The sequence below is a fragment of the Dendrobium catenatum genome, unplaced genomic scaffold (assembly GCF_001605985.2).
Source record: "Dendrobium catenatum unplaced genomic scaffold, ASM160598v2 fragScaff_scaffold_1671, whole genome shotgun sequence".
NCBI lineage: Eukaryota > Viridiplantae > Streptophyta > Magnoliopsida > Asparagales > Orchidaceae > Dendrobium > Dendrobium catenatum.
Window position 1 is genome coordinate 103,318 of NW_021320133.1, and position 27,908 is coordinate 131,225.

General features: G+C 34.2%; 1 protein-coding gene across 2 annotated transcripts; it reads right to left on the minus strand.

Moving 5' to 3' along the window:
- Positions 1 to 830: 830 nt before the first annotated feature.
- LOC110095952 lies at positions 831 to 26,313 on the minus strand. 2 transcript variants are annotated; one of them, XM_028701296.1, is made up of 5 exons: positions 26,161 to 26,292; positions 23,719 to 23,802; positions 4,008 to 4,521; positions 3,728 to 3,847; positions 831 to 1,735 (listed from the first exon to the last, which is right to left on the minus strand). In XM_028701296.1, exons 3-5 carry the CDS (start codon positions 4,503 to 4,505, stop codon positions 1,163 to 1,165), a joined length of 1,191 nt encoding a protein of 396 aa, XP_028557129.1. In that variant the 5' UTR covers positions 4,506 to 4,521; positions 23,719 to 23,802; positions 26,161 to 26,292; the 3' UTR covers positions 831 to 1,162. The 2 variants fall into 2 exon arrangements, with proteins under 2 accessions (XP_028557129.1, XP_020677344.1); XM_020821685.2 differs by lacking the exon at positions 23,719 to 23,802 and having other exon boundaries at positions 26,161 to 26,313.
- Between the last annotated feature and the right edge of the window lie 1,595 nt (positions 26,314 to 27,908).

Consider the following 27,908-nt stretch of genomic DNA (forward strand, 5'->3'; position numbering starts at 1 on the left):
ATTGACAATTTTAACCAAAGATTGAGCATCATCAAATCCTTTTATTGGATGCTTATATCACATAATTTGGCTGAACAGATACAGAAAAATATTGAACAAACTTAATAACATTTTTGAAGGGAAAATCTACAAATAGAAAACATAGACTCTACTAATGTTAATGTCTAATGACAGAGCGAAAGAACCCATTGATTATGATTTCCTGCAATCATTTTTGAAGGAGGCTCAGTGCAAGCAAATAAATAAACTCCTCACAGAGAAATTCTAACTAAAGTGGACACTAAGCAGGGCATGAAATTTATCTCAAACATAACATCAAAGAGCCAAACTCATATTCTCCAAATATTCATATACTACAATTTTAATCCACCTATTTAGGCTTCATTTGAGGACCGGCCTTTTTATTACTTCCAAAAATTTTAATACTAAATCTCCATTTTTTAAGAAGCAATAAAAAAGCCGTAGACTTCGTTTGGAACGGCTTTCTTTCTACTTTCTTAAAACAACTTTCTAGTATAAATTTTATACTAAAAAATTACTTTAAGAAGTAAAAAGAAAACCATCACAAACGAAACCTTAGTCTCATAACCATACAAAACTATTCTAAAATACTTTGGCATTAGATTGATCAATTTAATAAAATTGACTAACACAAGATACTATTTTGAATCAATTTTATATATTCGAGAGACCAAACTAAAACTGTGTGATATTATAAGATTATATTGATCATACACAAAATAGTTTGGAGACTTCAATTTTTTTCTGAAAAACAAATGGTAACCTAAAACTCTATACTCAAAATCACAAAACGGAAAAACCCAATAAAATTCATGAATGGAACTTCCGCTAAAACTGGGAACTCACAGCACTTAGTTCAAAACATCAAAACAAACACAAATAGAGAGACAAAAACCATACATCACAGATTAGAATTTCAAGTGCTCTAACTGACAAATGTTCTTCTCAGACGGGAGAATCGCATTAACATTTTCAAACCAATTTTATAACATAGATGCTGAGTGATAATTCGTTGCAGCACAAAATCATACCAAGCAGAACCTCCAAATGGAACTTAAACAAATTGTAAACAACCTACAACTTCAATACCAAGAAGGCAACATAGTACGCCCTTCATTCTTGAATTTTCTCAAGCAGGGCCTTATCTATAATAGATTGAAGGACCAGCAAATAAATATCGTGAAGAGACTGATCGAGAATCCCTGTTCACATAACCAGATAGTGCATTTGGTGCAAGAATGGGATGCATTTCGCTGATTCTGGCATCCCGTGAAGCTCCAGGCTCAAAAGTGCCTATTCTGGGCAGAGCATATGGTAATCTGACATGAGCTTGTTGAACGGGGACTAATGGCCGCAAGGGATCATTATGGTAGTTTATTTTGGGTTCATAGGGTCCTACTGCTATATAAGGATGAGTGTATACATCTGGGGCTGTAGCAGGGGAGACCAAGAACTGGTTTGGATTTAAGCCGAAATTTATATATTCATGTTCATTCAAAGACCGGGGATCGAGTGGCACGGCACCGACCGGAGCTTGGACAAACTCCCTCTGCAATGGGGCTGGACCATCAAAGGGAACCATTGTGGGCCATAATAATGGGACTGGAGTTGGAACTGGGGCTAGAGGTTGGATTGGTTGGGGCACAGGAGCATCCTCGTTAAATATTGGTTGTTGCGGGGGTAAAGATGGGAATAACTTTGTGAGCTCGTTTACCTTTAAAATGGAAATTAACAAAAGTTAGTAAACCATCATAAGATAATGGAATTGTAGATTTGCATTAATCAGATAGTCTGCATTTGGTTTTAGAAGGTGATAGTGGAAATGGCTACGAAATGGAAAGCAAGCTAGAAAGAAACAAAGTTGAGAAAAATCATTTCCTAAAAACTGCTTGTAAATTTATGAAACGAAAAAAAAAAAAAACGGACCCGAAAAATCCGGTTTCGGGTCGACCCGTTTAACAAACTGGCCGGGTTCGGGTTTGGGTTCTGATTTCCGACCCATTTGAAAAATTGGGTTGGGTCCAAGTAGGGGTGTCAATATTTGACACGACCCGAAAACCCGACTCAAACACAACCCGAAAATTTCATGTTTGGGTCAACCCGAACCCAAAACGGTTGGGTTCAACAATTCGACCCGTTTCAAAAATCTGGTCGGGTTCAAGTTGACCCTTTGACCCAAAAACCTATTTTTTGACCCGACAACCCGAGATTGACCCGACAATCCGAGATTAACCCGTTTTTAACTCGAAAAGCAAAAATTGACTCAATTTTTTGGACCTGAAAACTAGTAGTTTTTTATTAACACTAGGTCATTCGGGTCGTGTCGGGTTGACCCGGTCCTGAAAATTTATGAAACGAAAAAAAAAAAAAAAAAGACCCGAAAAATCCGGTTTCGGGTCGATCCGTTTAACAAACTGGCCGGGTTTGGGTTCGGGTTTGGGTTCTGATTTCCGACCCATTTGAAAGGTTGGGTCCAAGTAGGGGTGTCAATATTTGACACGACCCGAAAACCCGACTCGAACCCAACCCGAAAAATTCATGTTATGGTCAACCCGAACCCAAAACGGTTCAACAATTTGACCCGTTTCAAAAATCGGGTCGGGTTCAAGTTGACCCTTTGACCCAAAAACCTATTTTTTGACCCGACAACCCGAGATTGACCCGACAATCCGAGATTAACCCGTTTTTAACTCGAAAAGCAAAAATTGACTCAATTTTTTGGACCTGAAAACTAGTAGTTTTTTATTAACACTAGGTCATTCGGGTCGTGTCGGGTTGACCCGGTCCTGAAGCGCGTCGAGTTCCGGTTGACCCGAATAGTGTCGAGTTCGACCCAAACCTGACCCGTGGCCCGAAATTGACACCCCTAGGGGTCCAGGTCAACCCGCTAACCTGGAAATGACACGGAATGACCCGCTCGCACTTCCCGCTCCACTCTTCACACAATCTCGCTGGGCAAACGGACCTGCGCCCATAGACGCATAGGCACCGCATTCCCAGCTCGCACCCAAACCGCATCCCACCCACTGCCCACACAGCATCGCGCAACTCGCGCTCAACCCATGCTCGCCTCTCCCCTGCATCCTGCAGCCCGCTCTACGCTCACGCAACTCACGCTCACGCCGGGTCAGATCCGGATTCAAATTTTTTACCCTTAGTGCAATCGGGTCAGCTTCGGGTTGGATCAATTGAGAGTGGGTCAGTTTCAGGTTGGACCCAAACCAGACCCAAAAACTCATTTTGACACCCATACATAAAAGCATAAATGAAAAAAAACTGAGCATCAGCCCAAAGAAGAGGTGAACTCTCAAGTTTTTTCTTCTGACCCACTTTCATAAGATAAAATTTCAAAAAATTCCTAGTTAATCAACAAAAAAATAAAAAAATGAGTTAAAAAAGTTACCCCTCTCCACTTTTCTTTAATTTCATCTAACAACAATTAAATTAAGTCTTGGGGTTATTACTATTCCTTGCTAGCTGATAAAAATCATTATCAGCAAAAGTTGCAATTGCTAACTTGAAGCTTTTACACAAAAGTGAAATGGTAATGGCAGATAAGCATCTAGTCAACGTACTATAAGATACCATGAGAAGAATAAAAGCTTCAAAATACAGTGAAAAGCAGGAAACAACAAAAATCTGAAAGCAATTTTTGAGATATGTTGCAAAATGAAGATAATGATGTCTTCTTTAAAGGACTACTCACTTGCTCAACGGATAGTTCTATATTGAACTTATTTCTGATGCCAGTGTAATTATCCTTGATGGCATGCTTGAAGATGTGAAGAGGTAAAGGGGCACAAGCACGCTCAACCTCAAAACGCACCTAGATTGACGTCAATTGATCCCCATTAGTCTTAAAATTACAGAAAGGTAACCAAAGAACCCAACCTGGAATCCAAATTTTAAACCAGAAGGCAACAGCACTTGTGTTGTCACTTTCTAACAAACAACAGAATAATGAAATGCACATGAGAGAACAAAACCTGCGCAGGGTAGAAACCATTGAAAGCTGCAGGCTCAAGTTTGATCCCACCAAATGATGATGCTTTGAAGATGCCATATAGAACTTTTAAATCGAAATCATACAGGAAAAGTTTTGTGCCAGGTTTAATACGAAAAACAAAGTCTTTCCTATTTTCTGGAAGGCCAAAGACCTTGTGACGGAAGCAATCAGGTTTAGTTTTACCATTGCACATGAATATCAACCCACCAATCGTTTCATTGGTGCTAGCTTCTTTTCCTTTAGTGCTGGCTTCCCCTTTTTCATTCACCTGGGTACTCCCATCTAGTTTAATAGCAATTTCCTTGACAGTTTTGATGTCCTTGGTAGTTAACTTGTCAGATATTTCGCTTTTTCCCTTCGAAGACTTTTTCGCAATTTTTTTTGCACCTTTTAGCTTTTTGCGGTTCTTTTTTACCGGCAGGGGTTCTTCTGAGGTTATAGAAGGATTTCCAACCTCCTTTTTCTTTGGTTTGCCCATATGCAGATCCCTCTTCCTGAGTACAGGAGATGCAGTTCAACTCATTGCTCACAAAGTTAAAATATAGACTTTCAAATAAAAAATTAAGGAAAACTTAGATCTTTATCCAACATAAGTGATTAGTAAGGAAATATTTCATTAGCTAATTTTCAACGCTCAAGCTATGTTGCACGGATACGCCTATTTATGAGGCATGCTGTATCGGATACGTGTCAGATACGGATACGCCTCCGATACGGCACGGATACGTGTCGGATACGGCTATGCCGTGTCCAATTAAAATATTATTTAAATTTGATCGGATACGCGTGTCCTATTAAAAAAAATAGAGCTGCAATTTGCCCTATTCATTTCGGCAATCCGCTCGATATCCTACTCATTTATGCGGCTTAAACATTTCGGCGAACTAGGTTTTTCGTTTACGCACAGGTCTTCGTCTTCTTTGTTATAATCGAAGGAGCGGCTCGATGACGCGAGCATAGATGCAGACAGGATCATCCTTCGTCGACAAAGAGGCTAGACGACGAGAGCATTAAAGCCGACAGAAACCTTCGTCGACGGAGCGACTCGACAACACGAACAATGAAGGCGACGTGAGCATTGAAGGTTCATTTTCTTCATTCTTCATTTTCTTAATAGTAGGCTCGGTACCGCTCGGTACTCAGTACCTCTCTATGCTCGGTACTGCTCGGCGCTCGGTACTGCTCGGTACTCGGTACCTCTCGGTACTGCTCAGTACTGCTCGGTACAGGAACTCGGTACGCTCGGTACTGCTCGGTACTGCTCGGTACCAAGCAGTACAGGTCGAACCCCTCCAGAGGGCAGCGCCCCCTTGGACCCCCGGTAGAGGCACAACATATCTACACTTCTAATTAAAAATTTTCATGTTTCAAATTCATGTTAATTAATTTGTGTCGATCCTTAGGCTCTAGTGGTGTGGGAATTAGGTCTACTGATGGTCCATCAGAGACAATTATTGAAGATAACAAACCTCTGTGGGGTTATGTGACAAAAATAGATAAAACGATAGAAGGGGGTGGCAATATTGCATTCAAATGCAATTTTTGTAATGCCACATACAAAGGATCATATTATAGAGTGAAAGCTCATTTGTTGAAGATTAGTGGTCATGAAATTAAAGTATGCTCGAGTATAAGCTCATCACAAATGGCTGAATTGCAAAGAAAAGTCAGTGAAGCTGAGCAAAGCAGTAAAAAAGTGTTTCCAAAACATATTCTACTTCCAAGCACTCATACTTCATATCCTTCATCATCTTCTTCAATTAGAAGTGATGATAATACTGTTAATAAGGGGCCTTTTCGGATGGAGGGATTTGAAACAAAAAGAAGAAAACATGTTAAAGATAGTGCTTTGGAGTAAGCATTTAATTTACAAATGAGAGAACAACTAGATGGGAAAATAGCTAGAATGTTTTACTCAGCTGGACTTCCTTTTAACCTAGTAAAAAATTCACATTACAAGAATGTCTTTACCTATGCATGCAATAATAATCTTGCAGGATATGTGCCACCTGGATATAATGTCATTAGAACAAAGTTCTTGCAAAGAGAGAGGGATAATATTGAGAAGTTGCTCGAGCCTACTAGAGGAGTTTGGAAGGAAAAAGGAGTTACTTTGGTTTTTGATGGGTAGACAGATCCACAAAGAAGACCACTTATCAACTTCATGGCTGTAACAGATAGCTATCATATATTTGTGCAGCTAAGAATACCGAGGCAAATGAAATCCCCTACAATGAATGTCATTGGATAACAGTGATTGCTGGAGATGCAGTTGTAATTAAAAATTTTATTATGAATCACTCCATGAGACTCTCTATGTTCAATGATTTCTCTAATTTGAAGATGCTTGCAGTTGCTGAAACTCGATTTGTCTCGGTTATAGTGATGTTGAGAAGATTCAAAAAAATAAAAAATGTTCTTCAAGCTATGGTAATCAGTGACAAATGGTCCTGTTATAGAGAAGATGATGTTGGAAAGGCTAGATATATAAAGGAGAAACTTTTAGATGATTTATGGTGGGATGAGATTGAATACATCATAAATTTCGCATATCCAATTTATGAGATGTTGAGAGTAGCTGATATGGATAAGTCATGTTTATATCTCATTTATGAAATGTGGGATTCAATGCTTGCCAAAGTAAAAGAAATTATATATAGACATGAGAGGAAGGCACTTCATGAAGACTCAAGCTTCTGGGATGTTATTTATGCTATTCTAGAAGATAGGTGGAGCAAAAGTAATACACCTTTACATTGCTTGGCTCACTCACTGAATCCCAAATAAATTTCAATATTTTTCATTATTAACTAATAATTTGTTGTTTAATAATTTCAACATTTTTGTATTATTTCATTTTAATATTTTTTTAAGATATTCAACTAAAGAATGGCTTCAAGAAGATCCTCAAAGAATTTCTCTACAAAAAGATTTAGAAATTTCAAATATGAGGAAGACATGTTTGAAGCGTTATTTTCCAAATGAGGAGAGAAAAAGTGTCAATATTGAGCTTACTAAATTTTTTGGTTATTTAGAGGACTTTGGTGACTAAGAGTCATTGCGTGATAGGTGGAGAATTGATCCGAAAATGTGGTAGATTATACATGGAGCTTCAGCGCCTCTACTTCAAACAATCGCCATAAAATTATTTGACCAAGTTTCATCCTCATCTTGTTGTGAAAGAAATAGGAGCACATACTCGTTCATCCAATCAATGAAGAGAAATAAAATTACTCTACAACGGACTGAAGACTTAGTTTATGTGCATACGAACATTTGACTTCTCTCAAGGAAAACTCCAACTTATATGGAAGGAGACAACAGGATGTGGGATGTTGCTGGAGATGAATTTGAATCTCTTGAGGATATGGGAATATTAGAAACTGCTAATCTTTCACTTGATGAGCCTGAATTAGAAGCTATGATATTTATTGAAGATGATATAGAAACTCAAAGACAAACCACTGAAGAAGCTAATCCTATCATTCCTTCTATTGAATAGTTGAAATTTCATGTGCTGGACAATTTATCTTCTTGTTTTTATTGTTGTACTAGACATTTAAATATTTAATGCTTACTTTTATTTCAAATTTTTTTGTCATTCCAAATATTACACTTTGATTACTTTATTATTTTTTATGTATTATTTATATATTATAATGCCGTATCCGCGCCGTATCCGTATCATGTATTTTTAGAATTGGCGTGTCCCATATCCGTATCGTGTCGTATCCGTATCGCTGTATCCGTATCGATGCAACATAGCGCTCAAGTAAATAAGCAGTCATAAGTCAGTGTGAGAAATCTATATAGCATTACTAGGTAGAATTGCAAGTTGTATTTTATGAAATACTACATAAGGGTATCGACTTCATAATCACTGATTAAGGAAAGCTACAAGATCACTTTAAGGCTACAGTTGTCATGAAATAATAAAAGATAGGCAAAAATATTTTTGTAATAAACATGTGAACTGCAACCCTCCTGGAAAGCTACCCTAATTACATCAATTTTCCCTTTACCCTACTCATCTAAATTAGTTCTACCCTATACCACATCAATTTTCCTCTCCCCTTGTCTAAATTAGTTTGGTATCAGCTCCATGGATGCAATAAAATTAAGATATGTAATTTGACGTACGTTCTACGTTAAGAAGCTGGATAGAAGATTAATTAGCATGAATCGGTGGAATATTTTCGAAGTTGTTCCAAGCCCTTAGCCTTGAAGAATTAAGTGATCTCAGAGCAACAAAACAAAAAAACTAGTATATTCATGGTTGAAGTTCAAAAGGAAAAATCGATGGAACGAATAAAAAATCACAAGTGCATTCTAAAAGATGAAAGAAGAGAAAATTCTTGGGAGGAAATCAAGGATTTGATATTGAAGATAGAAGAACTTTAGTAAATCCACCAATAAAGGATAGAAAAGAGCACCATGAAGATCTTAAAGCTTCATATCTAAAAAAATTATGAACATCATCAAAGTCAAGACTAAATATCGTCTTACATGTAGACAAAAATATGAATAAAAAAAGAGATTAAATTGAAGATTCTCAAAGTTTTGGCATCAAATAAAACTTTTGGCAAGCTAAAAAGAATCACAAATCTTCTGAAAAGTCAAGAGAAATCACAAAAGACTTCCTTGGGAGCTTTAAAGATCGAAAGATTCAAAATGGACTCTTCAATTATTCTTTTTTTTTATTCCCAAGTCCCAACTCAGCCAACTTAATCCATTGAGAATGGAATACAGTAGCCTATGAATAAAAAAATTTGCTTTTATTTATCTTAGAAATTATTGTATGATAGAACTGCTTAAAGGCAGTTTAATACCATGACACTAATCGTAGTACTAAAGCAATCCGGCACTTTTCATGATACTGTGTTAAACAGCAGTTTATACAATTAAATCCTACAATTATACAAAATAAATGGGAAGAATGGGTAAAGACTGAGGAAGATCTTTCTAAAACCACCAAATATGTACAACCAGGTATATAGTCGACGAAAGAAAAGCTAATACAAGCCAAAACATATAGAAAACAGTCGATGATCAGCCCCACTGCAATCCGCACAAGCAGTTGAAACAGCTCGACTAAATCCTCACAGCAGCAGGAATTAAAAAAAGTCTACCACCTGAAATAACTTTGGTATATAAATAGTTTAATTTTATTTCAATTTTTACCTTTTAGGCATATATCGGTCAACTTAGACCAAAATCGATTGTAAGCAATGAATAGACCAATGCTATAATAATTTGAGGTAGGCGATAAGATTACGATTTTTTTGATCTCTCCTTTCTTCTTCTCCGGCGCCCGGGTGGAGTGTTAAATAGGCAAGGATTCCCACATCAATAACGAATATAGGCAAAGAGGCTAATCTATGAAGCTAAAATTAGGATATGAACTTAGAATATAGGTACCCTTATAGGTAAATTAATAGAATTAATAGATATTATGATTCATAGAAAAATAAATATTTTATGCATTCAGGAAACTAAATGGGTTGGAGAGAAGGTTAAGGAGACTGATAGTTTAGAATTTAAACTTTTATATTCTGAAAAGAGTCAACTAAAAATGGTGTAAGTGGGATTATAGATAAGAGTTTAAAGGATAATATTGTAAAAATTAATAAAATTTGAAATATAATTATAGCTTTAAAGATTGTTGTTGATGCTAAAATTATTTAGGGCATTCCTAACGAATTCAGACGGAATGAGGGAAGCGTTCGACGGAGTGGTACTTTTGTTATGAGAATAGTATTTAGGTGGTATTGATGTAATATTTAAAAAATAGGTATTAAATATGTAATATGTAACAAATAAAGTGGTATGTATGTAAAAATCCCAAATAATTATTACAAAAAATACCTCTTGAAAAAAAAATTAGAGGAGATTTAAACGGACATATTAGTAGAGAGGTAGATGATTTTAAAAGCATTCATAGTTGCTTTGGGTTTGGAGAGACTAATGAAAATGGTAAGACCATATTAAATTTTTCTTTAGCTTATGATTTTGCAGAAGATGAGCATCTCATCAATTATAAGAATGGATATAATAAAACTCAGATTGATTATTTTATTCTAAGAAAAATAGATCATTTAGATTGAAAAAATTATAAAGTTATTCTAAGTACAAGTTTATGTAACAAACATCATTTATTAGTTTTGGACTTTAAGATGAAGGGAAAAAAAAAACAAATAAAGTAAAACATTATTATAGGATTAGATGAGGCACTTAAAAAACATTAACAAAAATATTTTGGAGAGTAAGATACTAGATCTTAAGATTTTGTCTGTGCATGAGAAAGTTAATGTTATGTAGGAAAAAATAACTAATGATATTAAAAATGTTTCAAAAGATGTGTTTGAATTATCAAAGAGAAAAACTACTAATAGTAAAAATAGTTGGTGGTGAAATCAAAATGTTTAAAAAAAGATTAAAAAAAAAGAAGATTTGTTATAAAAATTAGTTTACAATACAAAATTATGATAATTACGAAAGATATAGAGACCCGTAAAAAAGTCTAAACAAAGATATGCGATACAAAGATTTTAACTTTTAATGATTTATATAATATATTAGATATTAAAAAGGGCGAAGATATATGTATAAATTAGCCAAACAAAGAGATAATAGTAAGGATTTAATTCAAGTGAAGTGTATTAAGGATGAAGATCAAAAAGTGTTTTTATTAGAAGAAGATATTCAATAAAAGTCGATGAGATATTTTTATAAACTCTTCAATGAAGATTATGAGAATACGATGGACTTTAGTGGCCTTAGCACCCTAAATGAAAATAAAGATTTTTATTTTTATCGGTGTATTAGTAAAATTGAAGTTCAATAGGCTTTAAAGAAAATGAAATGTGGAAAAGCTGTTGAACCTGATGATGCTTAGGAGATGAAGAAATTTCTTGGTTTATTAAACTTTTTAATATTATTTTAAAGACAAAAGATGTCAGATGAGTAGAGAATGAGTGTGTTGATTCCTATTTTTAAGAATAAAGGTGTTGCACAAGATTATGCGAATTATAGAGAAATTAAGTTAATGTGTCATACTTTAAAACTATGGGAGAGAGTTATGGAGCAGAAGTTGCGGCGTGATACTAATGTTTCTCAAAATCAATTTGGATTCATGCCGAGTAGGTCTACTATGGAAGCTATACATTTATTGAGGAGATTGATGGAGATGTATAGAGAGAATAAGGAGGATCAACATATGATATTTATTGATTTAGAGAAAACATATGATAAAGTTCCAAGAGAAGTGCTATAGAGAGTTATAGAAAAGAAAGGGGTTTCTAAAGCTTATATTCAAGTCACTAAGTATATGTATGCATGAGATGTTACTTTTGTTTAGACACAAGTTGGCTTGACCAAGTATTTTCCTATTTTAGTTGAATTACATCAAGGATCAGCCTTAAGCCCATATCTTTTAGTCATGGATGTTCTCACTAGACAATTGTAAGAGATTATACCCTGGTGTATGCTTTTTGTTGATGATATTCTTCGTGTTGATAAGACTAGAGAGGGTGTTGAACGTAAACTTAAATTATGGAGGTCAACCTTAGAGTCTAAAGGCTTTCGTTTGAGTAGATCTAAAACTGAATATATGGAGTGTAATTTTGGTCATAATAGTTTTACTTGGGGGGATTGTGACTTTGGGTGATCAAGTCATTAATAAGAGTACATGTTTTATATATCTTGGGTCTATTGTTTAGAGTGATGGTAAAATAGATTGGGATATTATTAGTAGAATTCAAGTTGGATGGTTGAGTGGAGGAATGCAACGGGCTTGTTGTGTGATAGAAAAGTCCCTCTCAAACTTGAGGGATAATCATATAAGATGGTGGTTAGACCTGCAATGCTTTATGGTGCAGAATGTTGGCCATTAAAAGAGAAGCATAATATTAAGTTAAGTGTTGCAGAGATGAGGATGCTCGGGTGGATGAGTGGCTTTACTCTTAGAGACAGGATACGAAATGAGAATATATGTGAAAAGGTTGGAGTAGCTCTCATTCGTCCATCTCATTTTATTTGTCATCCCTTCATCCATTACCTTTGATTTATTTGTTTGTTTCCTTCGTTCGTTCAATTCATTCAGATGTCCTGCATTTGATTCCTTCATTCAATCGCTACAACATGATTCGTTCATTCAATTCATCTGTCCATCCTACATTTAGCCATATTGCACTCAACTCATAGGTTCTTCCACCATGAAAAATTCTACCTTCGCTGATGCCTTATGTTCCATGCAAGCCAATCAAGAACTGCAATTTTCCAAAATCCACAAATCTTTTCAACATTCTAATGACAAATTAGCTTCCATTTTATTGACATAATAGTTCTCATTATTCATGGACCATAGATAAATGCATTGATACCCTTTGCAACAACCAACCATCTATGTCCATCCACAAAGAATAGCTAGCCACCGCCATTGCCGGGATCTTCGGTTCAACACCCCAAAAATCACCGCAGCACTCAGCGAACGACCATTCCAGTTTTCCTTTCCTAAAAACAATGAAAATCAAACCCCCTCGCTTTGATGGGTCCAATGTCAAAACATGGACTTTTAAGGTACATGAGTATTTTGACTTTCATAATACCTCTGATTGTCATCGTGTTTTTATTGCTTCTTTTCATTTAGATGGTCCTAAGCCACGTGGTATCTTAAGCATGAAGGGTCCAAATCCTTCTTGTCGTTACAAAATCGTTTAGGAATTTTACCCAATGAGGATCACCAAGGCAACCTTCCCAAATTGACAAAACAATCTATTGTTCTTGAATCTCAAACGGCTTTCAAAAATGTTGCCTTCAAAGTTCCAAACCAAGCGGAATCAACTTTAATTGGTTATTTTATTTTCAACCTTAAGCAAGAATTAAGAAGAGAACTATAAAGCTTGACCTCTAAACTTTTTAGCTGCAGTGGAATTGGCTCGCCGACATGACTCTAAATTTCAGGATTTGTTTTCCATACACTCATCTTCTGGGGGAAAACCACAACCACTATCCGCAAGACTACCCCATACGGAACCACTCAAACAGCCGTTGGCACCTTGGCCACTATACCTCCACCGTTGGTGACTTCAACCACCAAGGCCCCCGCCCTCCCTATCCGCAAACTTTCGCTAGTTGAAATTCAGTATTATAAGGACAAAAGCTTACGCTATAATTTTGGTGCTAAATTTGGCCCTCAACATCATTGTCCTTAAAAATTTTACTTGCTCTTAGGCACAGATGAACCAAATATTCTGAAAAATACCACTTCACTTTTAGAACTCGATAGTGAAGATTTATCATCTGAAATCAGCCTTAACGCTCTAGACAATCAATTCAATCCTTGTGCTTTCCGTTTAACCAGATGTCATAATCAACAAAATATTCATATATTAATTGATAGGGGAAGCACTATAATTTCATTAAAGATACTCTCATTCACAGCCTCGGTTTAAAACCCCAGCTTATTAAGCAATTCAATGTTTATGTTGGCAATGGCAATCTCTTAAGGTGCAATTCTAAATGATCTAAAGTCACTATAAACATGCAAGGATATCAGGTCCTTCTAGATTTATGTGTTATCTATTCATAGTGTTGAAATTGTTCTTTGGATGCAATGGTTACAATCACTCAATTTCGTTCTTCATAATTATTGAAACCTTACAATGCAATCTTTGGATAAGGATTGTCACATTACTCTCATAGGTGAACATCAATTATTCATTTCTTTTAATCAACTTCATGCTTTAATTTCACATCCTTCCCCTATTCATGTCTTCATATTCCAGAATCAAGCCCTAAATCCTGCTCCCGCTGTTACAGCCCAATCCCTTGATGAACAACTAACCCTTATCAATGCCACACTACCCGCTTCCATTTCTTACTTGTTATGACAATTCAAACACCTTTTTGCTCCACCAAAGGGTTTACCTCCTCAATGATTAATAGGCCATTGTATTAATCTCCTTTCACAATCCAAACCCGTAAACATTTGCCCATATCAATACCCTCATTTTCAAAAAGATGTCATGGAACAATTAGTCGCAGAAATGTTAGAAAATTGCATAGTTCATCATAGCCATAGTCCCTTTTCTAGTCCAATGCTTCTTGTCAAAAAAGTGTGATGGTCCTTGGCGATTTTGTGTCGACTATCGAACCTTAAATGCTTTAACAATTAAAGATAAGTTTCCAATTCCAATTGTCGATGAACTTATAGTTGAATTACATTGTGCCTAATGTACCTACCAGACATATTTCATATCACATCACAATTGGCCAAGGGAGAATTACCAAATCAAGGACAACATCCTCTATTATAAAAACCGCATTTATTTTAGTAAAAATTCTACCCTCTGAATTTTTGTATTTACTGAATTTCATTCCACTCCGTTGGCGGTCATGAGGGTGCCCTTAAAACAATTAAACAATTTGCTGCAAGTTTCTATAGGCCTGGACTACATAAAGATGTTAATTTTGTTGGCAAATACCTTGTTTGTCAAGAAATTAAATCTACTGCTATGGCACTGACCGGCTCGTTTCACCTTTTCCTATACCATCTCAACTTTGAGGAGATTTGTCATGGACTTCATCACTAGACTACCAAACCCCATAGGGTACAATACTATTCGTCATCGCCGACCGCCTCTCTCTAAGTATGCCCATTTTAGATACCAGCCAGTTATCCATCATCAAGAGTTGCAGACTTATTTGTCAATACGGTTGTCTGTTTACATGGTTTCCCAAAGACCATTGTTTTAGATTATGAAGGTATTTTCTTAGTAGTTTCTAGCGATGCATTTTTCGCACTCAATGGCACCACACTTCATTATAAAACAGACCCCCTAAGCAGACAGCTAGACATAAGTTCTCAATCATTGCTTATGGCAATATCTACATACCTACCTACACTTCTACTACACCAAGATTATGGTTTATTTTTTTTTATGTTTGGCCGAACTTTGTTACATCATATTTCATAAAGCAATCCTAATGACTCGGCTTCAAGCACTTTATGGTCGGCTAACACCATTCATTCCTTATGTCAAAGGGCAAATCAGACATTGGTGCTATTGATAACCTTCTGACCCATTAGGATACTCTCTTACAAAAACTTTGCCAAATTATTCAACAAGACAGCATAGAATAGAAGAGATGGCCAACTTCCATCAAAGGGATTTCCGCCTTGCTATAAATGATTGGGTTATGGTTAAACAACCATTCCGGCAAAATTCAGTAGTAAACCGTACCCATTTCAAATTCTCAAAGCATTATTTTGGGAATTTTCAAGTTCAATCTATTATTAATCCCGTTGCATACCGCCACCTTGCCTTACCTCAGGGGAGCAAAATTCATCTTGTTTTTCATCTTCTAATTCTCAAACCATACGAAGGGGATATAACAGCTACACCTACTGCACTTCCAGAATTCAACTACAATAACCAACAACTCAGCTTGCCCTCTACCATCCTAGCCTCACATATGATCTAGCTCCTCACAAACAAGCTCCTCTCCAATGGACATTGGCAAATCCTGAGGATGTTTTGTAATAAATTCTGCCACCCTCGGCCTCCCCATCTCTCAACCTTGAGGACAAATTTGTTTTTCATGGTGACGGGAGTGTTTAGAGCGGTTTATGCAACAATTACATAAAATAAATGGGAAGAATGGGTGAAGACTAATGAATAACTTTCCAAAGACGCCAATATGTACAGCTAGGTAAATAGTCAAAGACGGTAATACAAGCCAAAGCACATATAAAGCAGTCGATGATAAGCCCCACTGCAATCAGCACAAGCAAGGCCATCAACCTAAACAGACCAGACAAATCCTCACAGCTTCAAGAATTAATAAAAAATCAGCCACCTGTAATATCTTTAATATATAAATAGTTTGGTTTTATTTGAGTTTTTACCTATTAGACATAAACCGGTCTACTTAGACCCAAACTGGTCCATTTTAAGCTATAAATAGACCCATGCTGTAACTATTTGAGACAGGTAATAAGATTTCGGTTTTTCTTTTTATCTCCTTTCTTCTTCTCAAGAGTCTGCACTAATGATTCAAAAAATGATCTTTAATAATGGTGAATATCAATATGCTTTCATTTCAACGAGTGTTAAATATGATTTTAGTTAATGTAAAGCTAATAGATTTTCACATACACCAAATCCTCACTTCATTTTCCTGTACCAATATCCTTTTAGGGAGAACGCGGCTGTCTATTGCAACAAATAATCGTTGGATGTAAGAAAAGTCACTGTTTTCGGAGGTTCTCAAGGTTGTAACATCAGGAGGCAGTTAGGAGGAGGCAATGTTGGAACTTGGCACACGAAACAAAAATAAGACCCAGATACATGCCCAAAATCAAGTAATCAAACTAGATTAAAATGCCAAAAGTTTAAGGAACAATATAACCATACTAGTTATTTCACACAGCATATGATAACTTGTAGCACTCAACTTGAACCAAACCTTTTGGCCATATATGAAAAATTAGAAAATATGTAAACACAAGGCCTTTTAGCTATGTACTAATTTTTATTTGAGCCCGTGTCAAAAAGTAAATTAATATACATATATATAATTACTCTATTATTACCAATTTGAAACAGATATGTCATGAAAAATTGGGGCCCTCTACGCATATAGAATCGATAGTTGATGATGTGTAAAAGTAGGACCGCATAATTAAGTTTGCAAATAGTTTAATGATATTTAATGAGAAAGATTTACATCCAATTAGTCCTCAAACCAAAAGGAAAAATAATATACCATTAAGTGGATTTTACGGGAACCGCCTTTTAAACCGCATAAGGATCAACCCAAGTGAAGCAGCCCAGGAAAAAAATAAAAATATCAAAATTCATGCAAGTCTTGCAAGGAATCGCATGTCCCGATCTCAAAAGAACATAGAACTCAGTTAACAGTCTCAAAATAAAAAAAGATTCAAACCTAAGCCCAATTAAAAGCCCAACATAATATGACTCAATCCAACGTACAACTGAACCAACAAAGTATTAAAGGATAGAAGGACGAATCAGGCCAGGGGACCCAGGACCAAAGCCAAAGCAGATGATCAAACCAACGAGAGGAGTTTAGAAAATCAAAAAATGCAACCCATTCTCATGAGAAACGTCATAAAGAAGACAAAAACCAAAACTGGAATTTGCACATCTCATAACAAGTCATGTGCTTCCAAAAACTACAAAATTTAAGATTTGCACTTGCTAAAAGATTATCTCTAGAGCAAGCTTAGAGATTTCCATGTTGCACTTTTTCTCCCTCGACTAAAGTTCATATTCAAACTGTTAAATCAAGATTAGATCCTATTCCGGCTGCAGGCTGGACCGGCCTGCCCGATAGGCAGTAGAGGGGGCAGAACCTGGAAACAAATCCAAGGAAATTTCGGCACCCCTTGTGGGGCTCAACAAAGCAATAATTCATTAAATTAGGAGGGGAATTAATTAGAATTAATTAGGGAAAGATCTCCTATTTGAATTCAAATAGAAGAGGGAAATTTATAAGGAAAGAAGGCTCATTCGAGGGCTGATTAATTCGGAGATGTTTCCTAATTAAAAGGGCAGATTTATGGACTAATTTGGAGGGGATTAATAGTTGTTTCCTAATTGAAGATGGCAGATTTGAGGGCAGATTTGGAGGAAATTAATTATGAAATGTTTCCTAGTTGAAGAGGGAAGATTTGAGAGCTGATATGGGAGGGAATTGGGGGAGGGCTATTTTTGGTATTTGTTGTTTATTGTTTACTACAAGTAGTAAGATTTATGTTATGTTTTGTATGCAGAAATTTGTTTTGAGTGCTATAGTTCTCTTGTGTGAGGGATCCTAGCGGCATCTAGAGTTTGGGAGAGAATATTCTCCTCTCAAAAGAGGACCATTTTATCTTGTTTTGTCCATGTTTGATTTTCAATCAATAAAAATCTATATTGTGTTGAATTTCTGGGAGTATTTTGCTATTTTGGATACCAAGACATCAAATTAATATCAAAGTACTTTTTTTAGATCTATGATGGCAAAGAAGGTGGTGTTGTAGGGAAAAATGGAGCAAATCAATCCTGGTTGGTGGAGAAGTTCTCAACCATTAAAGCAATAATTACATCCATAGAGAACCGCTTTGAAAACTTGGAAAATATGATGAAGAAAATGATTGAGATGCAGTTGAAAGCTTCACCGACGATTCCCAGGGTTGAACCAAAGATAAAGGAAATTATGGATAAGATGATGAGAAAGCTCATGGAGATGTGATCCAAAATCCTACCGACGGTTCCAATTACTAATCCTAACCAAGATTTGATCATGATTCCCTTGGTTGAATCTAAGGGAAAAGAGATCGGATGGAAGGGGTTCGACGAGGAGAGTTTCGTCCATCAAGAGCCTCCTCCTAGAGCTTCAATAAAAGGTGGATCAGGATTTCTGGTAGGCATTTTAGGCAAGGGGAGTGGGCGACCAGAGATGGAGGAGGTCGAGCTAAGCTATGGGATCATGTCATGCAAGAACGGATGGAAGAAAGGTGGGAGTCTCACCCTCAATACACAAGAAAAACATGGAGAGATCACAACAACCGTTAAACTAGAGGAGGAGGAAGCTATTAGGGTGATAGCGATCATAGGGTGAGGAAGTTGAGGATGCCAATATTTGAAGGGGAGATGATGCCTTTGGATGGGTGTACCAAGTGGAGATGTATTTTATGGTGAATGGTTTGAATGAAGACAAGAAATTTACGGTTGCAGGGATATGTGTAGAGGGGAAAGCTCTAGCTCGATTCCAATGGACAATAGCATTGCTAATGATTGAGCAACTGAAGAAAGCCATGAACACCATCCTATCCTTACACCTTGAGGGAGAAGTTTTGTTATGGCTTCAACTGGACTAGCCTGCCAAAAGGAGGGCTATTTTGGTTTTTTTTTTTTGTTTATTGTTGGCTAGAAATAGTAGGGTTTACGTTATGTTTTGTATGAAGAAATTTGTTTTGAGTGTTGTAATTCTCTTGTGTGAGGGATCCTAGCAACGTCTAGGGTTTGGGAGAGAAGGTCCTCCTCTCAAAAGAGAAACATTGTCACTTGCTTGTTCGTGTTTGATTTTACATCAATAAAAGAATGTTTTGTGTTGAATTTTCTGGGAATATTTTGTTGTTTTGGATACCAAGACGTATCAGACCCCTCCCCCACTTTGCGCTTGCCATCGATGGCATTGCTATAGTTCCATCACTATAAAGAGACATATGTCCTTGCTTTGAACGTCATTGGCCAAGGTTCCATCATTATGAATATACTACCCATTACCCTTGCTATTTATGTCACAAATCAAAGCTCCATTAACATAGTAACAATGTTATCAGCACCACCTCTCTTATGCCTCCTCTCTACTCCTATTATTCATCTAATTTTCCAATGTGGGAAGGGAGAAGGTGAGTTCAAATTCACATCATAGAACCAATTTGGAGATGATGGTGATGGCAAAAATCCAATTCCTTCCTACTTCTATCCTTGAAATTGATTTCATTAGATGGATTTCCAATGCCATAAAGATAAAATGTATACATAAAAAAGTTGAGCTACCAAATACAAAATAATCTTTTCATACGTATAAAGAAACAAAACTTCTTAAAAAGATTATAAGGTGATTCTAGGACAAAATTTGACCGTACCATAGTTTTGCAAATCAAACCAAACCAACAAGCCAGACTAGTTCAATCCTAGAGTCGTAGACTGGTCTTATAGCCAGTTTGGTCCATCTTAAAAATAATTCATGCATCAAACCAAAATGAATTAATTAGAACCATTAATTCAACTGGCAAACTGTTGAACCAATTCCTGATTTCTTAGAACTGACCAATTTAATTGCTATCATATTTAAATAAGTCAATAAATGAATTTAATATATTTAGTGTAAAATATTGAATAAATATTAAACTTAAAAAAAATAATTTTAATTTAATATATTTTAATTTTTTAATGAGGATCAAACTCTTATAAAAACCATTTGACAAGCAAATGCCAACCAAGCATTTTGGCATGACCACACTACCACAAATGAGTTTCTTCTTAAACATGCGCTGAAAACTAAAAAAAAAGCTATATAAAAAATATTAAGACAAAGTTCTCAAACAAGGTGACTAAATAACTAAGTTGAGATTTTCAAATTCAAAGCACATGCACTACATATTTTTAAACAGATTTTCAAACAAAATTTTTATGATGTGAATAATATTTATTTTTTATTTAAGAATAATTAAATCTAAACTATTTAATTATTTATTTATTAAACAATACACAATTAAAATAAATTTTTATCTATTTGTTAATAATAAATAATCTAATGTGACCTATCTCTAAGGGTCAAGCCACTCATCCACCTAAGCATCCTCATCTCTGCAACACTTAACTTAATATTATGCTTCTCTTTTAATGGCCAACATTTTGCACCATAAAGCATTGCAAGTCTCACCACCATCTTATAGAATGTTCCCTTAAGTTTGAGGGGGACTTTTCTATCACACAACAAGCCCGATGCATCCCTCAGCTTCAACCATCCAACTTGAATTCTGCTAAAAATATCCTCATCCATCTCACCATCACTCTGAGTCTCTGAACAATAGACATAAGATATCTAAAACGTGTACTCTTACTAATAACTTGATCGCCCAAAGTCACAATCCCCCAACCTTAGATCTATTACTACTAAAATTACATTTTATATATTCGAATTTAGATTTACTCAAAGTCTCAAACAAAAGCCTTTAGACTCTAAGATGGCTTCCATGATTCAAATATACCTTCAACACCCTCTCTAGTCTCATCAACCATAAGAATATCATCAGCAAAAAGCATAGACCAAGGTACAACCTCTTTCAAATGTCTAATGAGAACATCCATGACTAAAGCAAAAATATATGGGCTTAAGGCTGATCCTTGATGTAATCCAACTGAAATAGGAAAATACTTGATCAAACCACCTTGTGCCTGAACACAAGTAACAGCTCCTACATGGCTACATATATATCCTTAAAGACTTGAATATAAGCATTATTAACCCCTTTCTTTCTTAGAAATCTCCATAGCACTTCTCTTGGAACTTTATCATATGATTTCTATAAATCAATAAATAGCATATGTAGATCCTCCTTATTCTCTCTATATTTCTCCATGAATCCTCTCAATAAATGTATAGCTTCCAAAGTAGACCAACCTAGCATGAATCTAAATTGATTTTGATAAACATTAGTATCACGTCGCAACTTATGCTCCATAACTCTCTCCCAATGTTTTAAAGTATGACATATTAGCTTAATTTCTCTATAATTCACACAATCTTGTGCATCACAATTATTCTTGAAATATAATCAACACACTCATTCTCCACTCACCTGACATCTTTTTAGCCTTCAAAATAATATTAAAAGTTCGGCAAGACAAGAAATTTCCTCATCTCCTAAGCATTTCCACGCACTATTCGAATATCATTAGGTACAACAGCTTTTCCACACTTCATTTTCTTTAAGGCTTCTCTAACTTCGCTTTTACTAAAACGCCGATAAAAACAAAAATGTATAAGCAATGATTTCTATTAAATTTATAAGTTTATATGTAAATTAAATTTATGTTAAATGTTGACTAAATTTAAAAATTGAAGGTGATTAAATTTAAAATTTCAAAATATGTTATTTCTGTATGAATTTTATTTAATTTTTAATCACAAATTTATATTATTTTACATTTATTACATTGTCATTATGTCATTTTAATCTTATTTCAATAAGATTAATATTTATTACATCGTCCGATTCAACTCCGATAAAATCATTGAACTTTGAATCTCTCCTTCTGATTCTATATCCAGCCAATTTTCACAACCTTCAAAATACACAATATAGAATAATTATTATGGATGTATAACTTAAGACTATAAAGAAACAATGAAAGAAAATAATGATTATAGGAAAAAGTAGTTTAAGAATAGAAATTATTAAGTTCAGTTGCGAATAGAGATAAATTGAAATTCTTTGATTAAGCAAGATTTGATATGGGATAAGATGCCAAGTTTCTTAAAGAAGATTGTCCTAGAATTTTAGAAGATTGAGCAAATTATTATAAATTAATAAAGATACTTGGTGGCAACTGGCAAGTAAGGAGGTACTAAGGTTATTAAGGAATGTTGGCAATAAATGAATACTACCAACGCTAATAATGATTATAATAAAACTAGAAGTCTAATAGAGAGTCCCGTGTGCAAGACTGAAGTTAAAGTTTTTAATAATTTATATAGTAGGTTTGTAACAAAGGAAGGAAAAAAGAAAACATATAGAATATTCAAATTAAGAGAAAAGATCTAAAGATTTTGTTAGATAATTTAAAAGTAGATCATACGATCTTAATTAAAAATGAAAACATCAAGAAAATACGAAATTACTAAATTGAGATATTATTTAAGGATAGTTTTAAAAAAAAAATTAATTCAAAAAAGCATACCTCTGAAGTAAACTCTAAAGAATATGTATAATAATAAAGCTTTAGATTACAATGAGAATGTAATTGAAATTTGGAGAGTTATAGTAGGCAATGTAATTCTTTGGTTGACAAAGTGTCAAATAAATGGAAAAGAACCATTTTGATGCCAAGTTTTTAGACAAAAAAGATTTTCAAAATTATACAATTTACAAAGAAATCAAACATAGAAGTCATAAAAGTTGCATAAATCATGGGTATAATGGAACATAACATTTTAAAAGTCGCATAAATGTCAGAAAATTAATTTGATTTCATGCAAGGAAAATCCACTATAAAAGAGATTTTTATGTTAAGACAATCAACGGAAAAAAATATATATATATAGAAGAAAAGGGATTTTAAATGATTTGTGCTGATCTTGATAAAGCATATTGGTGAGCGACACAAGAATTGATTTGGAGACTATAGAGGTAAAAAGTGTACTAAAAGTGTGAAAAGGATATTTATGGTACAACAAAGCATTTGCAATCATGAGGAGTACAGTGACATGAAAATTTTCAATTTCAGTAGAATAACATCAAATATAAGCATTAATTCCATATTTATTTTATAATAATTAAGGCGATGCATATAATGAATATTAAAAACGTGGTGTGTCGGTTTAATCCTTATATAAATGACAGTTTCCACTGGAATAAGTCAAAAATTAGAAGAATGACAATAAATTTGGAAATAAATACATTGAATTAAAAAGAACAAAAAACAAATATCTGATATAAAATTAATGGGGTTTAATATTTACAATTACAAATCAATATTTTTAAAGGATTAATAAGTGTAAAAGATTTAAAATCATGGATCTATTTTATAGAAGACTGGGATATAATGATGATATAGCTTTCTGAGTTGATCAGTTACTTTAAGAATGTTATCCGATAAGAAAACATTATGAAGAATTGAAGGTGAATTTTATAAAGTCCCAACAAGACCAACAATATCGTATTTTCCAAGTGTTGGGCAATTAAAAGTTGTAAATATCTAGGTTGAGCGTGGAGAAATGAGAAAGTTACGATGGATGTGTGACATAACTAGCCATGATAAATTAACAAATGATTATATTAAAAACTAGCAACTATTGAAAAATAAAATAATTGAAAATAAACTTAGGTTATTTCGACATGTACAAAAAATGATAAAAAATCATCCATTAACAAGTTGATAAATTCGTACCTAGGGTTCAGAAAGAGAAGGGATGGATCTAAGTTAGCATGGATAGAAGTTTTTATAATGAATTGCAATGAATATGCTTAATACCTGAACATCAGTCAACAAAACAGATGAAAAATGATCATTCATAAAGAAGATCCCAAATAATAGAGACAAAGGTAATGATAGTGAACAAACACCACACATGGCTAATGATGATGAGGATGAACAAGAACCACACAAGGCTAGTACACTCTATCATATCCTACAAATAAGGATGTATAAAAAATTCATTGAGTTAAACTCAAGTCGAGCAATCTCGTCATATCAAAAAGGTTTTAGAAAGTGAAAGTGAATTTGTGAAACCAAGATTGTGAAATCAAACCAAACATAAAACTGAAAAAAAGAGAGATTCAAAGTTCACTAGTTCATAACGTAAAAAATATTAAATTTATTTAAATGAATTCTAAATGACATAATAATATTGTAATTGCTGCAATAATGTTTGTAACTAAAATATAAACAAATTTATACACAAATAATGTCTTCTATAATTTTAAATTTAAACACTTTCAATATTTAAATTAAGTTCACATTTAATATAAATTTAGTTCACCTATAAGCTTATAAATTCAATATAAATCATAACTAAGTTTTGATATATATATATATACTTTACACCTATAGATTATATACTAATTTACATCTATAAATCATTCATGTCAGACCATTCATAAATAGAAAAAATAAATAATTTTATAATGTATAATTAAATTTGAAAAATTAAATGGATAAAAAAATAAACTTTATTAATTTGAAAATAAATATTATTCATATTATTTTATATTAATTAGAAAGGTTGTTTAAAAATATATAGCGCATACGTTATGAACTTGAAAACTTCAACTTAATTATTTAGTCTCACATCACATAGAAATGTTGTCTTAGTATTGTTTATATAGCATTTTTAATTTTCTATGCATACCTAAGGAACTAGCATGGGGTAGTGCGGCCATGTGAAAATGTTTGTTTAGTGCTTGCTTGACAAAGATTTTTTATAGGAATTTTGCGCTCATTATAAAATTAAAATATGTCAAATTTAAATTAATTTATTAATTTAATACTTTATTTAACATTTTATACTAAATTTATTTAATTAATTAAATGGGATAGCAATTAAACCGATTGATTCAAAGAAACTGATTGGTTCAATAGTTCATTGGTTGAATCGACGGTTCTGCCTTATTTATATGATCTTATGTAAACATTAACTTAGTTCAACTAAACTACAAGAAAAACCCAAGGTAAGCATAGGTAAGTTGCATATTTAATACATTTGGCATTATTCTTACAAAAACATATAGCATAAAAACCCATGTTTTTAGCTTCTTGGATTATTGCTGCACATTGTTTCTCAAAACTATGGCCCTTTTATAACAAGAAAACCTCATTTAGTTTTAGCATATAAGGATAACATTTGCAAGTTTTCTTAACAGTAACCCATTATTTAAACTCATCCAAAGTCGTTAGTTAATTTAGTTATCTTAACATTGATGGAAGATCAGGCGTGAGATAAAAATTCAATTAAAAAAAAACTAAAAAACTGCAATGATCCGGCTTATCAATAATCAAAAAATACAAAAAAATACCATATGTGCTCAACCGTTTTTTAAACAAAGCAGAGTTATCTGAAAAACATTCAAACTATATTGCAACAGAAAGAACTTTTATAGATCCCTATACTCGACTCCATGCACCAAAACCCAAAGGGTTGCTTGGCTTCAAGTGGTATTTAGTAAATCTTGTAAATTCAGGTTCTGTAAATCAAGATTTGGCAAATCCTATACTAATAAATAATAAAAATTATTTGGCATTATAAATGTTAAATCTGGTTGAATAATTACTTGACATGTATCTTCAAGATTTAGGATTTAGTTTAAGCATACGAAGAGGAACGGCAAAGAGAAATATTATAATCTCTTAAACCCTACTTTCCACGGAATTTACAAAAATCTGGGATTTAGCCTAAAGCAGCAGGAAAATGGGATTTAAGAAGGTAGCAGAATTTTTTATTTTTTATTTTTTAAGAAGGTAGCGGAATTTATGTGGCTCAAAAACAGTTTGGCTATCCTGACTAAATACTGCAACCAAATAGTCCATAAGCTTATTTACCTAAAAATCTAACATGCAGCTGCTCGGATCACAAAGATATGAAGAAAGGGGCAAGAACAAAAGTGGACACACCATCCTCGAGATGGAAAACTTAATATAAAAGTGAAAAGAACCAGAAGAACGTTCAAGAACTCGTTGGAACAAAAAAAGCCTCCACGATAACAAGTAAAAGAGAAATCGGTGACGATCAGTCATGGACAATATCAAAATACGGAATAACAGAAAGGGAAAATTCGTGCTAAGATTTGATCAGAGATGTCCACTGTAGAGTTTCAAAGGAAATATATGATATACCTCGAAAGCACAATCGATATTGTGCGAACCAAAATGGAGATAGAGCAGAGAAAATCGGACTATGGAAACCCTAGAGGGGACTGAAGATGATTATGAAGCAGCGCGGGTCATGAAAAGATCGGAAATGGTGGACCTTGGTGCCCTTGCCACGTCCGTACCCATCTGACCCCACGGCCCTATAAGTCCTTAATTTCGTACTTTTTTTTTTCTTGAAAAATTATAGACATTTTCGCCTGTTTCATTAAAATGAACTAGTTACAAGTAAGGAAAGGAACTGTAAAGAAAAAATCAAGCAAAAGCTCAGTCCAGCTAATCAGGGAAGAAAAACAAAACTCCCTAGAAAGCATTGTTCTTAGGTCAGTAAAAATTTCGTTCGACCTAGCATACAACCCACATCAATTTACACGGATCAACACTTAAGGCTTTCACTAATTGTCACGGAATTTGAACAAGAGACCTGGGCTTCACCCAGCCGGCTCTTCACCACTTGGACAAGCAGCAGTGGTAATATATATAAAAAAGGTTAAAAGTGTGTCAAAATGGATTATGGGATGGATTATGATTTGACTGAAATCTGGTCCGTTTAATAAACATGATAAAATGATGGCATGCATGCCCTAGTGGCAAGTGGCAACCCTAAATGACTCAAACTCGATCCAACAATCTGTTTTGATTAAAAAAATCATAATTTGTAAATTATATATTTTAGATTAATTGATAGAAAAATAAAGATATCATAATATCAAGTAAAAGAATTTAAGAAAAAAATATAATCGAGTCAAAATAGGGTTTGCGAGCTAACCCAAATCAGAATCTTTTATTAAATTGTTAGTAAAATTGGACGCAAGCCCAACTTGTTTAGTAAATGAGTCGGTCTAAACAAATTTGTTCTTTTTGTATCAAAATGAATTATTTTATTCTTTGCTTAAAGGAAAATTGGTTTGGAGGATAATGTTGAGTATCTTAATTTCATAGTTTTTGCATTTTGAGCTATCGTGAAAAATAATAAAATACTAGAGTAATTCTCATTCTTACATAAAATGTTTTCTATTGGTACAAGTTTCGCTAGTAATTAAATCTCCAACGAGCAATGGCAAATCTAAATTTTTTTCATGTCAAAGGTATAAAATGAATATTTGAAAAATATAATCAACATTTTTCATCTAGACTTAGAACCAGCATTCATGATTAAAAAAATAGGAATTTTTACATACCTAGCACTCAAAACACTTCTATTTACACACCACGCACTCAAACTTCAGTTTTTATTATTATACCACCTAAAAGCCCTAACACACACCAAATATAAGACTCCGTTTGCTCCCGTCAAAAACTAGTTCGCAAAAAGAACCTTTCGCGTGCTGGAAACCTGTTCGAGCAGCTCTCTCACGTTGCTGCTCCCCTTCTCTCCCTTCCATCGAACCTTTCCATCGGACTGATGCAGTTCCCTTTTTTACGAAACTGAGCATACGACGTTTTCTTGTGTTATAAATAAATTAAGATTTTGTTTAGGTTCATTCTATTTGTTTTGATATGAATAATTGTATTTACTATATGCAGAGACATTGTTTACCTTTTTAAAATTGTAGTTAGTTCTGACATTTTACATTGATTGGATTAATTTACTTTGCATATTATTGGAACCTAATAGCCCTTAAACACAAAGGAAACCCGTCCAACTTTTAAACTTAAACATTAAATAGTTCATGCTAATTTAAAAGGAAAAATTTGTTCTCTAGTTCTACTTC